Below are 15,983 nucleotides of genomic sequence, written 5' to 3'. Positions count from 1 at the left end.
CACAGTGAACAATGGTGTGGATGCCACACCATCTCCTCCCTCCTCCTCCTCCTCCTCCTCTGCTTCCTCCTCTTCCTCCTCCTCCTCCTCCTCCTCTGCTTCCTCCTCCTCCTCCTTCTCCCTCCTCCTCCTCCTCCTCTGCTTCCTCCTCCTCCTCTGCTTCCTCCTCCTCCTCCTCCTCCTCCTTCTCCTCCTCCTCCTTCTCCTCCCCCTGTGGACCCTTGTCATAACAAGCACTCTGCATCAGACTATGTGTATTCACCAGCCAGCCCCTACACCCCCTGGTCCCCCTCCATCTCCAGGCTTTAGTTCCTCTTTGCCCCACTTCCGCTCTCACTGTGCTGGGCTCGGCTCTGGAGACATGCCCCCTGGAGGCACGGAGGCAGAGGTGCAGGGATAGAGGAATAGAGGGGAGCGATGGAGGAAAAGGAGAAGGGATTGAGAGAAGATCAGTTGACTGCTGAACCAGTTACATCATGTAAACAAAACCCCAGATGGAGGCTGGGCTATCCCAGAATGCAACAGCAGCATGAGGAGCTTGCCCCAGTGTCTCCAGCCAGGAGTCTGCCAGCTCCACTCTTCAGGGAAACCAGGCGACACCGAGGTGGGGAAACATCACATGCCTCACCAGGAGGACTGAAAGAAGACTCCTACCTTGCCAAGCTCAGATATCCTAATGAGACACACACCTGGAAAAGCTGTCTTGCTGAGGTCTGGTAGCGTGTGTGTGCGTCAGCATCATGGTTTGTGTGTGTGTGTGTCAGTCTCAGGATAGGCCGACAATCCCTCATAGGTCCTGATGGTGACACACACCGAAACTCAACATGGTGCCCGGGGTGTCGAACGCACACGAGTTCAACCATGTCCCATCATACAGGATCCATTCTCCCCATTTACCTTCTTATGTATCATGAAGGGAATATGAACCGTTCTTATCGTTGGTTTTGGATGGTAAATGAGGTGTTATGTAAGCAATGATGACCTGTTGACAGGGATGAACTTGTACAGTAGCCAACACACGTCCTGTACTGAGGAAAATAACGTGTGTGTTTATGCGTATCTGTCCACTTCATGATTAATGATAGCGATCACCACAGTCTACCACACCTTTAGAAGAGAATATCAATAGATCTTTTTTAACGGAATGTCTAAACCAGGCATGATTACTGTCCAGTGTTCATACTGCCACCCGGAGGTTTCAGAGATAGACGTTCCCTGTAACGATTACCTCACCACTGTGCATGGCACACACACACACCACATTTCCCCCATAAGGCAAAGTGAAAGACAGGATATTCCCAGAATGCATTTCACAGGGGTCAACACACCACTTTTAGCAGCGAAGCCAATGGCAGAGCAGGAATCCTGCACCTGACACGGCAAGAGGGGTGTCGGGTTCTGTGGACGAGACACGGACACACGCAGCCGCCACCCAGAGACAGGACACAGTGTTCAGTCCACCTGACTACAACTGAAACCTTACTGATGGGGTCAATACACATGGATCACTGTCTCTCTCTCTCTGTCTCTCTCTCTCTCTCTGACACTATCTGTCTCTCTCTCACACTCTGTCTCTCTCGCTCTCTCTCTCTTACTCTGTAAGATACTGTCTCCTTAGCTTGCCAGTATCGCCAAAGATGATCTAACAGGGCTATTCATCAAGCTGCCAAACACCTTCCATTTAAACTATGTTAAACAAAGTGTTTATGAAATGTTCCCCGTACACTTCTTGAGAGTGGTTTAAAGGGTTAAGGTTTAGTGATGTGTGATGACGGACGGAAAAACAGGCTTCTGCTAGCGCGCGGAGCCTTGTCTCTGTAGAGAGGGACTCTACTAGCCATGATCAGTGTGTGTGTAACCCCCAGTGTATGTGTGCCTGTGTGTAGGCCCAGGAATGCTGATATTGTGTAACAGGATGCCAGGGGTCTTGAACATCACTTGACCACAGAGAATGCAGCAAGAGTGAGACCATGAACAGCAAAGAATCCTGGTCACAGGATCACTGACAGGGTCCTGAACACAGGATCACTGACAGGGTCCTGAACACAGGATCACTGACAGGGTCCTGAACACAGGATCACTGACAGGGTCCTGAACACAGGATCACTGACAGGGTCCTGAACACAGGATCACTGACAGGAGAGGAACTCCATATGAGAGGAGACAGGAGATAAGAAGGAGACAGGAGAGGAGTGTAGGAGAAGAGAGACACCCCGAAGGAGCCTGGGAGAAAGACGTCTGCACCAGACCAGAAAGCTAACCAGTTCCATCGTGCTCCACCAGACCAGGAAGCTAACCAGTTCCATCGTGCTCCACCAGACCAGGAAGCTAACCAGTTCCATCGTGCTCCACCAGACCAGGAAGCCAGGTCTCTGGGTCCAGTTACAGAAGATCTCATCTGGACTTTAGGAGGGACTTTTCATATTTAGCCACACTCCCTGGATGACCTACAGCCAGCCTATCACATTTCCCCCCCATAACATTACCCAGACTGCACCCTGCTCCTGCAGCACTGGGAGTATTAATACGGTGTTAACAACTTCTTCTCCTCCCTCATGGCCAGAGTTAGTGTTTACACAAGTCTCCAGTCCCTCGAGTCAACCTAAGTGTAGGTCAGAGGCAGCTGAGACGCATTTGATTTGATTCACTGAATGACTTTCGTGATTGTTTCTTTGCTTTTATCAATCTGGGGAGTTCAAACCAAATGCACCTCATGTGCTGGGCTCAAGTCGAGCTGCTGCTTGGTCACATGATTAATTAGCTGACCGGGACACCCTTTATAGTAAGACTGTGTGATGTCATCGTATGGATATTTTAGACAGGCAGAAACCTATTTTAGACAGGCAGAAACCTAGACAGTTGGCACTGAGGTCCTGAAAGGAGCAGGGCTGGGCTGGCTTTTATTTTCCCGAAACATGTTAAGCCCCTTCACGCCCGCCCTCACATTCTCTCACGTACACACACTGAGCTCCAGTCTCAACCCGAGCTCATCATGCCTGTATCATGAAGAGAAACAGCAGCTCCTATAGGTGTGTGTGTGAATGTGAGTGAATGTGTGTGTATGTGTGTGTGGGGGGGGGGGGGGGGAGATGATGGCAGCTAAGCTGGTGGTAGGCTGTCAGTGACATCTGAGGTTCAAGTTCCCCAGCCTGCAGCCTCGACCCTCTCTGCTTCCTGTCACAACCAGCCACTCGTAAGCCTACTGTCGAAAGCATGTGTGTGTTTGCGTGTGTGTGTATTTTCTGAATTTCTGCTTTGTGAACATCCCCAGCCCCCGTGTGCAGTTTAATGGGGGGATGGAATCACCCTCTAACAAAGACTTGATGCTATGACAACAGTGTAATACTGGCTCTTCTGACAGGGATGCCTGGTGGACTGGATCAGCTTCCATTTTGGGACCGTCAGAAGGGGCCCCCCTAGTGGACACTGGCAACACTGCAGCCTCGGTACTTGGTTAGACTTGTGCTTGACTCCTGAGTGGATCCACCTACAATACTGTTACAGTTCAGATCCTATTACTATATCATATGTTCTGCAGACATTTTCTAGCCTTATGAGTCTTTGCGTCAGTGTGTGTCACTGTGTGTGTGTGTGTACGTCAGTGTGTGTCACTGTGTGTGTGTGTGTGTGTACGTCAGTGTGTGTGTGTTTCTCTTCCTCTGGGACTGCTCACACACCCCTGGATCCTGTTCCCAGCAGCAGCACTCAGACAGTGAGACAGACGCAGAGCAGCAGCACTCAGACAGTGAGACAGACACAGAGCAGCAGCACTCAGACAGTGAGACAGACACAGAGCAGCAGCACTCAGACAGTGAGACAGACACGGAGCAGCAGCACTCAGACAGTGAGACAGACACAGAGCAGCAGCACTCAGACAGTGAGACAGACACGGAGCAGCAGCACTCAGACAGTGAGACAGACACAGAGCAGCAGCACTCAGACAGTGAGACAGACACAGAGCAGCAGCACTCAGACAGTGAGACAGACACGGAGCAGCAGCACTCAGACAGTGAGACAGACACAGACCAGCAGCACTCAGACAGTGAGACAGACACAGAGCAGCAGCACTCAGACAGTGAGACAGACACAGAGCAGCAGCACTCAGACAGTGAGACAGACACGGAGCAGCAGCACTCAGCAGTGAGACAGACACAGAGCAGCAGCACTCAGACAGTGAGACAGACACGGAGCAGCAGCACTCAGACAGTGAGACAGACACAGAGCAGCAGCACTCAGACAGTGAGACAGACACAGACACAGAGCATGCTGTCTTTATTAGGATATCACAACAGAACACTACCAGGTGAGTCTGCACGGACATTTAAAAAAAGGTGTAAAAAAAAAGAAAGATACAAAACGTGTTTCCTGTTTAAAAACGCAGAATTACTAATAAAGTAGTGTGTGGAGTAACAGCTCAGGCTGGTCGAAGAGCTGAATAAGTTAGAGAATAAATATTCCTGGTGTGTTCTGAGATATTTTTACAGTACAACCGACAAGTCTAGAATCTGTGTCATTATCAGGTGTTCATCTGGCGTTCTATTCATTACAATCACCACGGTCGCCATAGTCACCATTATCAGCGCAATTGTTGTGGTCGGCATGGTCACAGTTGCCGTTGAGGTTGCCATGGCTACCGTTATTGAAGTGGTTCCCGTGGTCTTCTGGATCATTGTGGTCGCTGCGGTCACTGTGAATGTTGACGCTGCAGTGTTCTACGTAGTCGTCATGGTCACGGTTGTCATTGTGGTTTAGTTGGGCGTACTCCACTGAACCCTGCTGAGAAGCCTGTAGGAGGGGGAGAAAGTGGGAGAAAAAGAGAGAGGCAGAGAGAGAGAGAGAGAGAGAGAGAGAGAGAGAGAGAGAGAGAAAGAGACAGTGAAAGATAATGAGATTGTTGTCCCCACTGCTCATGTCTCTCTCTCTCTGTCTCTCTCTCTCTCTGTCTCTCTCTGCACTGACACCAGGGTCCCCTCCGGAGGGACTGTGAACCAGGCAGGACAGACAGACTCCAGAACTTTCTGACAATGGGAGACACCTTCTCTCCATAAGGGGTCCCTCTAAGACAATACAAGGTTCTGTCAGCCATTGTGTGTACAATGAGTGTACTGTGTGTAATGTGTGTGTGTGCATATGCGTGTGCTGTGTGTGAGAGGTGTGTGTGTGTGTGTGTGAGAGGTGTGTGAGAGGTGTGTGTGTAAGTGTGTGTGTGTGTGAGAGTTGTGTGTGTGTGAGGTGTGAGGTATGTGTGTGTGTGTGTGTGTGAGGTGTGCATGTGTGTGTGAGAGGTGTGTGTGTGTGTGTGTAAGGCATGCATGGTTCCCTACTCACTCCGTCAGCCTGTTCTGAGACACCTGCAAAAACAAACAGGACAAACTCAGGAAACTAAGGAGCTGGTGAGTAAAGAACTGGCCTGCTCCTCCTGTTTTTTTTCAAAAAATCTTTCAACCTATTGAAACCTTTTTTGAAAACATGTTTTAAAGCTTTGGAAACGTTTTGTTGCTATTTACCTTTCAAAACCTTTTTGTGAAAATATTTATCAACCTTTCAAAACTCTTTCTGTAAGTGTACAGGCTGGGTGCTCCAGTCTAACAAGGCCAAGACACCACCCATAATTGTATTCTCTGTTCCCCTGGGATGCTACCATGCATGCGCACATGTATTAACATTTGGAAGGAGAAGGTCACAAGCTTCACAATGGTCATAGTGGATGATGAGCAGGCTATTTTTCCCTGGGTTATCACACAATGGAACAGTCCCCTTCTGTTAGGGGTTAAAAGCTTGACGAATGGGGCCTCCGTTTGGCCGCTATTGTTGAAACAGGAAGTTGACTTGGACGCGAACAGGAAGTGAACACCTTGCTGTGCTGAGTGAGCTACTTTAATGGCACATTCTCTTTGAGACAATGCTTAAAGTGTTTACATTTTACGTCAAGAGTCTGTGGCCCCCTTCCTGAGAAAGGCGGGGTCTGTCATCTGAGTGGCTGGGTGTTACTGGACTAGAAGCAGGAAGAGGATGTTTCTGTTACCTTGCACGGAGCCCTGCACCTGGCTGTACACTGTGTCTGTTCCTGGCTTCACAGGAGCTGGGGAGGAACACACAGCTTTCACACACACATCCTCTATGATAAACACACTGTGTCTGTTCCTGGCTTCACAGGAGCTGGGGAGGAACACACAGCTTTCACACACACATCCTCTTTGATAAACACACTGTGTCTGTGTGCTGTGTTGGTCCAGACACACATGACACCTGAAGAAGTCATCTATCATCATCATCTGCCCTCCCCCCCCTCCCCCTCCTCCCCCTCCTCCCTCCTCCTCCTCCCCCTCCCTCTCCACCTCCCTCTCCACCTCCTCCTCCTCCCTCTCCTCCCCCTCCCTCTCCACCTCCTCCTCCTCCCTCTCCACCTCCTCCTCCTCCTCCTCCCCCTCCCTCTCCTCCTCCTCCTCCTCCTCCTCCTCCTCCTCCTCCTCCCCCTCCTCCCCCTCCTCCTCCTCCTCCTCCTCCTCCTCCCCCTCCCTCTCCTCCTCCCCCTCCCTCTCCACCTCCTCCTCCTCCCCCTCCCTCTCCTCCTCCTCCCCCTCCCTCTCCTCCTCCTCCTCCTCCTCCTCCTCCTCCCCCTCCCCCTCCTCCCCCTCCTCCTCCTCCTCCTCCTCCTCCTCCTCCTCCTCCTCCTCCTCCTCCCCCTCCCTCTCCTCCTCCCCCTCCCTCTCCACCTCCTCCTCCTCCCTCTCCACCTCCTCCTCCTCCCCCTCCCTCTCCTCCTCCTCCTCCTCCTCCTCCTCCTCCTCCTCCTCCCCCTCCCTCTCCTCCTCCTCCTCCCCCTCCTCCTCCTCCTCCTCCTCCTCCTCCCCCTCCTCCTCCTCCTCCCCCTCTCCTCCTCCTCCCCCTCCCCCTCCTCCCCCTCCCCCCCTCCTCCTCCTCAGGTGTCCTCACCTCTGTCAGGGTTGGCAGGTGGGGGCAGGATCTCAGTGTACTGAGTCTGTCCTGCCTCTGACCGCTCTTCATGGCTCGGCTCATCTGACTCTACACACACACACACACACGTACATACACACACACACACACGTACACGTACACACACACACACACACATTCACAGACACGCAAACAAACATACACTATGATAATAAACAATAACTAAATAGATAGATTTGGAGTTAGTTCAGACAAGGATGTAAGCTACGGCTGTTAAACTGACCTGATCCTGAGACATGTTCACTCCAGACGCTCCTCCCCATAACCCCTGGAGTGACTGAGCACAGAGACACAGAGACACAGACACAGAGACACACAGACACAGAGACACAGAGACACAGACACACAGACACAGAGACACAGAGACACAGAGACACAGAGACACAGAGACACAGAGACACAGAGACACATAGACACACAGACACACAGAGACACAGAGACACAGAGACACAGGCACAGAGACACAGACACACAGAGACACAGAGACACAGACACAGACACACAGAGACACAGAGACACAGAGACACAGAGACACAGAGACACAGAGACACAGAGACACAGGCACAGAGACACAGAGACACAGACACACAGAGACACAGAGACACAGACACACAGAGACACAGAGACACACAGAGACACAGAGACACAGAGACACAGACACAGAGACACAGAGACAGAGACACAGAGACACAGACACACAGAGACACAGAGACACACAGACACAGAGACACAGAGACAGAGACACAGAGACACAGAGACACAGGCACAGACACACAGAGACACAGAGACACAGAGACACAGAGACACAGAGACAGAGACACACAGACACAGAGACACAGACACACAGAGACACAGAGACACAGACACAGAGACACAGAGACACAGAGACACAGAGACACAGAGACACACAGACACAGAGACACAGAGACAGAGACACAGAGACACAGACACAGAGACACAGAGACAGAGACACACAGACACAGAGACACAGAGACACAGAGACAGAGACACACAGACACAGAGACACAGAGACACAGAGACACAGAGACACAGGCACAGAGACACACAGAGACACAGAGACACAGAGACACAGACACAGAGACACAGACACAGACACACAGAGACACAGACACACAGAGACACAGAAACACAGAGACACAGGCACAGACACACAGAGACACAGAGACACACAGAGACACAGACACACAGAGACACAGAGACACAGAGACACAGACACAGAGACACAGACACAGACACACAGAGACACAGAGACACACAGAGACACAGAGACACAGACACAGACACACAGAGACAGACACACAGAGACACACAGCAGCTTACATGTAGGTCGCGGGAAATGTTGCCGGTAAAGTAACAGTACACATTCAGGCGAGTTCTTGATCTGATTTGATTGTGCGTTCGTAAAGGAAAAGGAACGTATCCATTTATGTAGCATTTAAATAAACATGCCATGTATAGCATTAGGTACATGACAGGAGACAGAAGGGCAGTAGGGTGAGGTACAGTCCCCACATACTGTAGTAAAAATATAAAATAATAATAATAACATTAGACTTTACCATTGGCAGCTTCGTTGAGTAAGCCTAAGGTGACCTCTGCCCCCTCCTCATCTGTTTTGGTACCAGCCGGTTTCCTGAGCAGGACAGGAAATGAGATGACAATCAACACACAATTCTAACAGGAAGCACTTTTGAACACATTCCATTGGCTGAGACATGGTATGTGATCTGACTGTGGGCCTGAGCTGGAGAGATGCTCTCTGGTAGGCCTGCCTTCCAACCTTATCCATCTGAAGAATTAGCTGGTTGAAACACATAGTTACAGGGACACAAAGTTACAGGGAGATATAGAGAGGCAGAGCTACAGGGAGGTATAGAGGCAGATCCACAGGGAGATATCTACAGGGAGATATGGAGGCAGAGCTACAGGGAGATATCTACAGGGAGATATGGAGGCAGAGCTACAGGGAGATATCTACATGGAGATATGGAGGCAGAGCTACAGGGAGATATCTACAGGGAGATATGGAGGCAGAGCTACAGGGAGATATCTACATGGAGATATGGAGGCAGAGCTACAGGGAGATATCTACAGGGAGATATGGAGGCAGAGCTACAGGGAGATATCTACAGGGAGATATGGAGGCAGAGCTACAGGGAGATATCTACAGGGAGATATGGAGGCAGAGCTACAGGGAGATATCTACAGGGAGATATGGAGGCAGAGCTACAGGGAGATATCTACATGGAGATATGGAGGCAGAGCTACAGGGAGATATCTACAGGGAGATATGGAGGCAGAGCTACAGGGAGGTATAAAGTCAGAGAGTCACCCAGGCTCACTACTCACACTGACAGTTCAGCTGACCTCTTCCTCCTCTGGAAAGGGAGAAGCCGTTTCTTGGCGAGCAGGATGAGGATGAGGATGAGGGTGAGGAGGACGCAGACCACTGCGATCGACCCCTTCTTCCAGCCTGCCACGCTCACTGCACACAGCAACCACAGACAGGGTTAGAGCTCAACCACAGACAGGGTTAGAGCTCAACCACAGACAGGGTTAGAGCTCAACCACAGACAGGGTTAGAGCTCAACCACAGACAGGGTTAGAGCTCAACCACAGACAGGGTTACAGGTTAACCACAGACAGGGTTACAGGTCAACCACAGACAGGGTTACAGGTCAACCACAGACAGGGTTACAGGTTAACCACAGACAGGGTTACAAGTCAACCACAGACAGGGTTATAGGTTAACCACAGACAGGGTTAGAGCTCAACCACAGACAGGGTTACAGGTCAACCACAGACAGGGTTACAGGTTAACCACAGACAGGGTTACAGGTCAACCACAGACAGGGTTACAGGTCAACCACAGACAGGGTTAGAGCTCAACCACAGACAGGGTTACAGGTCAACCACAGACAGGGTTACAGGTCATCGGGTCAAGGTTCAGCCCATTTCAGCCTGTGTGTGTGTGTGTGTGTGCGTGCAACTGCAGTTTCAGAGCGACCCCTCCCCTCACCTCCCATGGTAACCATGGCGCTCTGCTGGCTGTGGTTGGAGGGGTTGGCGCTGACGCAGTAATACCCGCCGGCGTGCTTCTGCCCAAGGTCTGTGATGCCGTGGGATCCTGACAGCTCATTGGTTGTCCTAAAGGCGAGGGGCTTGGCAGAGGTGGTGTGGAACCAGGTGAAGGTGATGGGGGGCGTTCCTCGCTGCACGGAGCAGGTGAGGGTCAGGTGGTCCCCCTCCGCCGCCTGGCCGGGGGCAGGGGACAGCGTCAGGACAGGCAGGGACACAGGCTCTGGGGAGGACGGACAGAGGGTTCACATTAAATACACAGACTTGAGAAACTTTTCACCTTAGCTAAAGACAAATCTAGCGACTTTCTGCTACCTTGGCAACCTCCGTTTGTTGTTGTTGAGCAGCAGCAGAATAACTTTAACTGTACATCCATGTTGTCATAGCTGCTAATCATGTAGGCACAGCCAGAGCTCTCTGATTCAATGTGTTTTCGTTTCGATTTGATCAAAAGCGACATACAATTAATGCATGTTTACAATATCCCTATATTATAGTAAATACGGCACGTGTTACATTTTTCCGATGCGTGTTACCGAGTTGCCTCACCGATGATGGTGGCGTGTTGGAGCGGGCGGGCCGCGCTCTCTCTGGCGGCGGCCCCAGGGTTGTTGCTGGCCAGACAGACAAAGCTGCTGATGTCAGAGGCTTTCTGTATGGACGAGACGTTGAAGAGGGCGCTCTCACCGCCCCTCGACACCACCTTGACCTCCGACCCCCCCAGTGCCCCCCCCATGGGCCCCCGCAGGACGTAGGTGATAGGGAGGCTGCCCTGGGAGGCCTGGCAAAGCAGCTGGAAGGGCCTACCCAGAACCAAACTGCCCCCCACCACTGACAGCAGGGGCACGGACACAGGTACTGAAGGAGGGAGGGAGGGATGAGGAGGGAGGGATGAGGAGGGAGAGAGGGAGGGAGAGATGAGGAGGGAGGGATGAGGAGGGAGGGATGAGGAGGGAGAGAGGGAGGGATAAGGAGGGAGGGATAAGGAGGGAGGGAGGGATGAGGAGGGAGGGATGAGGAGGGAGAGAGGGAGGGAGGGATAAGGAGGGAGGATTGAGGAGGGAGAGAGGGGGGATGGGGAAGGAGGAAACGAGGAAGAAGAGAAGAGGTTAATAAAAGTGAACACAATGTAGTAAGTACATAACCACACACACGTGGACACATCCTTAGAGAACAGACGACCTAACAAATCCAAACGAGGCGACGAGAGACAAACCCTGCTTCCGCTCACCTTTGACCTCCAGGTGGAGGTGGGTGCTGTTCTTGGCGACGAGGCTCCCCTGGCTCCGCCCCTGGGCCCGGCAGGAGTAGTCAGCGCTGCTGGACAGTAGGGCCACGGAGCTGTAGCTGCCTCCAGGGGCCTCCAGGGGGCGCTGCTCCTTGAAGAGGGAGAAGTGGACGTCCTGGGGGCGGAGCCTGTCGGAGGCCAGATGGGAGACGGAGCAGGTGAGGGTGAAGCGCTCGCCCTCAAACACCTCTTTGGGATCCATCTTGAGGACTGGCCTGGAGAAAAGCTCTGTGGAAGGCAGGCATTACTAGCTGAGTGTCAAGCAAGACAGGATTAACGTAAGGTCAAGGCTGCTACATGTGGTGTGTTCATATATTCAGGCACAAATATGCATTTGTTTGCATGTATATACCGCATCTAGGACTTACTGTGCAGAACGACCAACTTGAAATCAGTGCTAAACAGCCTTACCCTTGACGAGGATGGTCTCTGAGGTCCCTCTCTGCACGTTCCTCATCTCCGCCTTGCAGTCGTAATTTCCCGAGTCCTCGGCCCTCACCTGGAAGCGGTGCACCAGGCTGGTCAGGCCCTTCTTCAGGACCTTGTGGTCCTTGGTGAGGAACACCTCTGTGTTTGGCGGGGGGTTCACCACCTTACATACAAACTCCACCACGTCACCCTCCACCAGGGTCTTGGAGGGCAGGACGTTCATGATGGGAGTGATGAGAAGGACTAGGACAGCATCCACAGGTGGAATAAAGCATAGCAGAACAAAAATACTAATGAATTATTATCGACAGTGATCGTGTGTCTTGATGTATTATTAACAAAGCTCACTGGTTATAACAAAGTACGGACACTGTTAAAACTGTAATAAAATATATCACATTATGGAAGACTTCTATTGATTACAGTAACACAGGTTTCCTGTGTAGTTTGAGAGACGCCCCTTTTTCTCCTCCACCCTACCATTGTCTAGCCTGGCTGACGACCCAGATCCCAACAACCAATCACCTTTTACCAAGACCCCAACGGTGTTGCTGTGATTGGACCGTCCGGCCTGCGGTACCATGGTGACGGTGTAGGTGCAGTAGAGCTCCCTGTCCCCATGGTGGTTGAGCAGCAGCTGAGTCTCTGCGGACGTGGTGGAGGAACGCACCTGACGGAGGCATGGAGACACCACTGACTGATCGGGGGCCGGTTACTGCTAGATCGATCAGTTTGATTGGAGAGACTCCAATCACACTGGCATGTGTGCAGTGGGGTGTGAGGTGTGTGAGTGTGTAGTGTGTGTGTAGTGTGTGTGTCTGCAGTGGTGTGTGTGTGTGTAGTGTGTGTGTGTGCAGTGCTCCTCACAGTCTTGAGTTGCTCATGGTCCAGGTAGAACTGGAAGGTGAGCGAGCCCTCCTCCTGGGGAGCATTGCAGATGGCCGTGACATCCTCCCCCTGGAACAGCTGGACATCACTCAGCTGCAGCTGTGGAGTCTGCAGGCCTGGGGGAAGGGGTGGAGGCAGGGGTGGAGGCAGGGGTGGAGGTAGGGGTGGAGGTAGGGGTGGAGGCAGGGGGAGATAGGGGTTAAGGGGTGGAGGTAGAGGTGGAGGCAGGGGTAGGTAGGGGTTGAGGGGTGGAGGTAGGGGTGGAGGCAGGGGTGGAGGCAGGGGGAGGTAGGCGTTGAGGGGTGGAGGTAGGGATGGAGGCAAAGGTGGAGGTAGGGGTGGAGGGGTGGAGGTAGAGGGAGGTAGGGGTGGAGGGGTGGAGGTAGAGGGAGGTAGGGGTGCGGAGGGTAGGGTGTGGAGAGGTGTTGGTGGGGCCGTCAGGTTATGGGGGTGAGCTTGCCAAACGCCATAGATAAACCATGACCCATAGAACTGTCCTGCATGTGTCATACCTGTGACGGCGAGTTTAAGGGCCTGGCTGGTCCTGCTCTTGTCGTGAACTTTGACCCTGCACTCGTACGTGCCTGAGTGGGCGGCCCGGGCCGGGGACAGGAAGTAGGACACGCTGTCCTCGCTGGAGTTCTTGGAGTACACCTCTACGTCGTCACGGAGGAACAGGAAGTGATGCGTCAGAGAGCCAGAGGAGCCGTGGCTAACGCTGACCTCACAGCGCCAGGTCACACGGGTACCGCTCACCACGTCAGCAGAAGGAAGCAGGGTGAGGTGCACACTGTTGATGGTGTATGCTACACACACACACACACACACATTGTTAGAACACAAGAACAAGTAAGAACAAACACACTTAACCATGACAGGAACACGCAAATGTAACTGCACACGCACAAAAAACACACAGAGAACATTCACAAACATTAGAAAAACACACAGAGAACATTCACAAACATTAGAAAAACACACAGAGAACATTCACAAACATTAGAAAAACACACAGAGAACATTCACAAACATTAGAAAAACACACAGAGAACATTCACAAACATTAGAAAAACACACAGAGAACATTCACAAACATTAGAAAAACACACAGAGAACATTCAAAAACATTAGAAAAACACACAGAGAACATTCACAAACATTAGAAAAACACACAAACATGGACACACACACACTGTCTCTCAGGTGAAGAGCAGCTGAAGCAGTCTGGCTCTGGCCTCCATCCAGGGGAGGAGGAAGGAAAGCTGACCTTCCCTTCCTCTGGGAGGAGCACACACACACACACCCATCCACACACACACACACACACACACACACAACCATCTACACACACACACACACACACACACCCATCCACACACACACACACACACACAACCATCTACACACACACACACACACACCCATCCACACACACACACACACACACAACCATCTACACACACACACACACACACCCATCCACACACACACACACACCCATCTACACACACACACACACACACCACACAACCATCCACACACACACACACACACGCAACCATCTACACACACACACACACACACACACACCCCTTCACCCACACTTAAACTGCAGCTAAACAATGTCACTGAAGCTAAGCTGCCCCAACAAAGCAGCCATTTATCCTGCATCCTCCATGACGGCTCTACAACGCCGGCCCTGAGCCCAGCTGGGCAGGGGGAGCTGGCATGGTCCGCTGCACCAGACACACTCAGCCATTTACGGTGGGCAGCGCTCGGCAGTAGGGCATTGGACTACACATCAAGAGGTCGCAGGTTCAAATCCCCTTTGGTGTGTAGCTTTGGAAATGAGTGTCTAATAAATGAACAGTTACAATTCAGCTCTAACAATCTCAACTGTCTAGCTACAGGTAGGTAGCTACTGTCTACTGCAGGTAGGTCTGTTCTGATATCTGCAATTGATTTAGCTAGTTATTGCGAGGGGGCGGAGCTTCAGCTCCTTCAGGTGACACACCCCCCCCAGTATCAAGCAGAGTAGACTGCTGATTTTCTCACGATTTCAAAGCCTAATTGGACATACTTGTCTGTGTTTTTTTTCATTTACATTAGGGATGAGTACAACACATTCTTCTGTGGTGTGATGAACTTAAAACTCCTATTCAGTTCTGCTTTACAGCACCTTTAAAGGTTACATTCAGTCCTCACAGCCTTGTATGTCGCTCATCCATCTCACGCTGATGCAAACAGCAACCAGCTGCACTTCACTAAAAATACCTTCAAGCCATCAGAGAAACTGCGTGAGAACACCAGGGTGAGACAATGGTGTTCCCGCTTCCTTCCAGAAGAACAGTTGAGTAAAAATAGCGTAAAAATAACCCTCTTTCGTCAGATCATACAAACGGGAGGCGCTAACTGGCCTCAAACTGTCTCTGAGTTCCTCGAGCTGTCCATGGCTAACATATTAAATATTATATTATATGCTAGCTTTGCTCACACAACATCAGTGTGTTATTAACTAATATTCACAAAGTACAAATTAATACAAACTCACGGGATGCCAGTTTACAGGAACTCAAAGTCACAGAGTAGCAGAGTACAGTGACCTAACCCACACAGAGCACTAATGTAATCTAAAGTCTTACTCACAGGTCTGGCTCTCTCCTGTCCCTGCGTGTGGAGAGGTAGAGACACGCATGAAGAAAGTGAAGAATATCTGAGACCAAACAGACAGGTAGACGGCTCTGCTGTCCATCCTGCACGATGCGGAGCGTGTGTATGTGTGTGTGGGGAGGGGGGGTCAGAGGGAGAGAAACAGCTACTCCTACCCTACAGATGGACCCTGAGAGCTGGAGGGGCAGTCCCTCTCACAGGGATGGGATGGAGGGATGGAGGGGTGGAGGGATGGAGGGGTGGAGGGATGGAGAGCGTGCGTGTGTTTAGGTGTGTGTTTAGAGGGTGCGTCTTTTCACTGGGACATCAGCACCTTGTCTTGTTTAGTAAAACAGGAAGTGAGGAAATGCCTGTTGCTTCCTCAGGATAAGAAACCTCCTGCTTTTGTTTATTCTGCTAACAGCAAGACATTAAATGTGTGTGTGTGTGTGTGTGTGAGAGAGAGAGAGAGAGAGAGAGAGAGAGAGAGAGAGATGGTGGGGAGGGTGGGAGGACAAGCAAAGCACTCATTCCTTAAACACAGAACACCTCGATCTTGAAAAAGAAAGTTGCGTGACTGAACTCTGACCACTAGATGGTACTCACGGCTCAGGAAGAGGAGAGCAACAGCCGCTGATCGCCAGGCCTGTCT

At 51.5% G+C, this 15,983-nt stretch overlaps 1 protein-coding gene across 7 annotated transcripts; it reads right to left on the bottom strand.

Annotated features, from left to right (window-relative positions):
• Window positions 1–4,255: 4,255 nt before the first annotated feature.
• Window positions 4,256–15,485, bottom strand: pecam1a (platelet and endothelial cell adhesion molecule 1a). 7 transcript variants are annotated; one of them, XM_084678648.1, is made up of 15 exons: window positions 15,329–15,485; window positions 13,195–13,488; window positions 12,662–12,798; window positions 12,320–12,464; window positions 11,777–12,037; window positions 11,309–11,593; window positions 10,627–10,935; window positions 10,019–10,300; window positions 9,349–9,484; window positions 8,559–8,632; window positions 7,202–7,255; window positions 6,937–7,026; window positions 6,026–6,082; window positions 5,329–5,351; window positions 4,256–4,785 (listed from the first exon to the last, which is right to left on the bottom strand). In XM_084678648.1, exons 1-15 carry the CDS (start codon window positions 15,432–15,434, stop codon window positions 4,537–4,539), a joined length of 2,502 nt encoding a protein of 833 aa, XP_084534774.1. In that variant the 5' UTR covers window positions 15,435–15,485; the 3' UTR covers window positions 4,256–4,536. The 7 variants fall into 7 exon arrangements, with proteins under 7 accessions (XP_084534774.1, XP_084534773.1, XP_084534772.1 ...); XM_084678647.1 differs by lacking the exon at window positions 15,329–15,485 and having other exon boundaries at window positions 9,355–9,484; window positions 13,195–14,110; XM_084678646.1 differs by lacking the exon at window positions 15,329–15,485 and having other exon boundaries at window positions 13,195–13,738.
• Window positions 15,486–15,983: the final 498 nt, after the last annotated feature.

Source organism: Hypomesus nipponensis, chromosome 17 (assembly GCF_054491055.1).
Source record: "Hypomesus nipponensis isolate SF chromosome 17, ASM5449105v1, whole genome shotgun sequence".
Classification (NCBI taxonomy): domain Eukaryota; kingdom Metazoa; phylum Chordata; class Actinopteri; order Osmeriformes; family Osmeridae; genus Hypomesus; species Hypomesus nipponensis.
Note: the sequence above shows the minus strand (reverse complement) of the source record. Positions and strands in the feature narration are given on the sequence as shown.

What these genes read in the sequence shown, in the direction of transcription:
- pecam1a (XM_084678646.1), bottom strand. Translation starts at nt 13,672, where the DNA reads ATGTTCTCTGTGTGTTTTTCTAATGTTTGTGAATGTTCTCTGTGTGTT. An exon ending in AGAGACCATCCTCGTCAAGG is followed by an intron (nt 11,594 to 11,776) that starts GTAAGGCTGTTT and finishes TGCCTTCCACAG; the next exon opens with AGCTTTTCTCCAGGCCAGTC. An exon ending in AGGTCAGCTGAACTGTCAGT is followed by an intron (nt 8,633 to 9,348) that starts GTGAGTAGTGAG and finishes TGTCCTGCTCAG; the next exon opens with GAAACCGGCTGGTACCAAAA.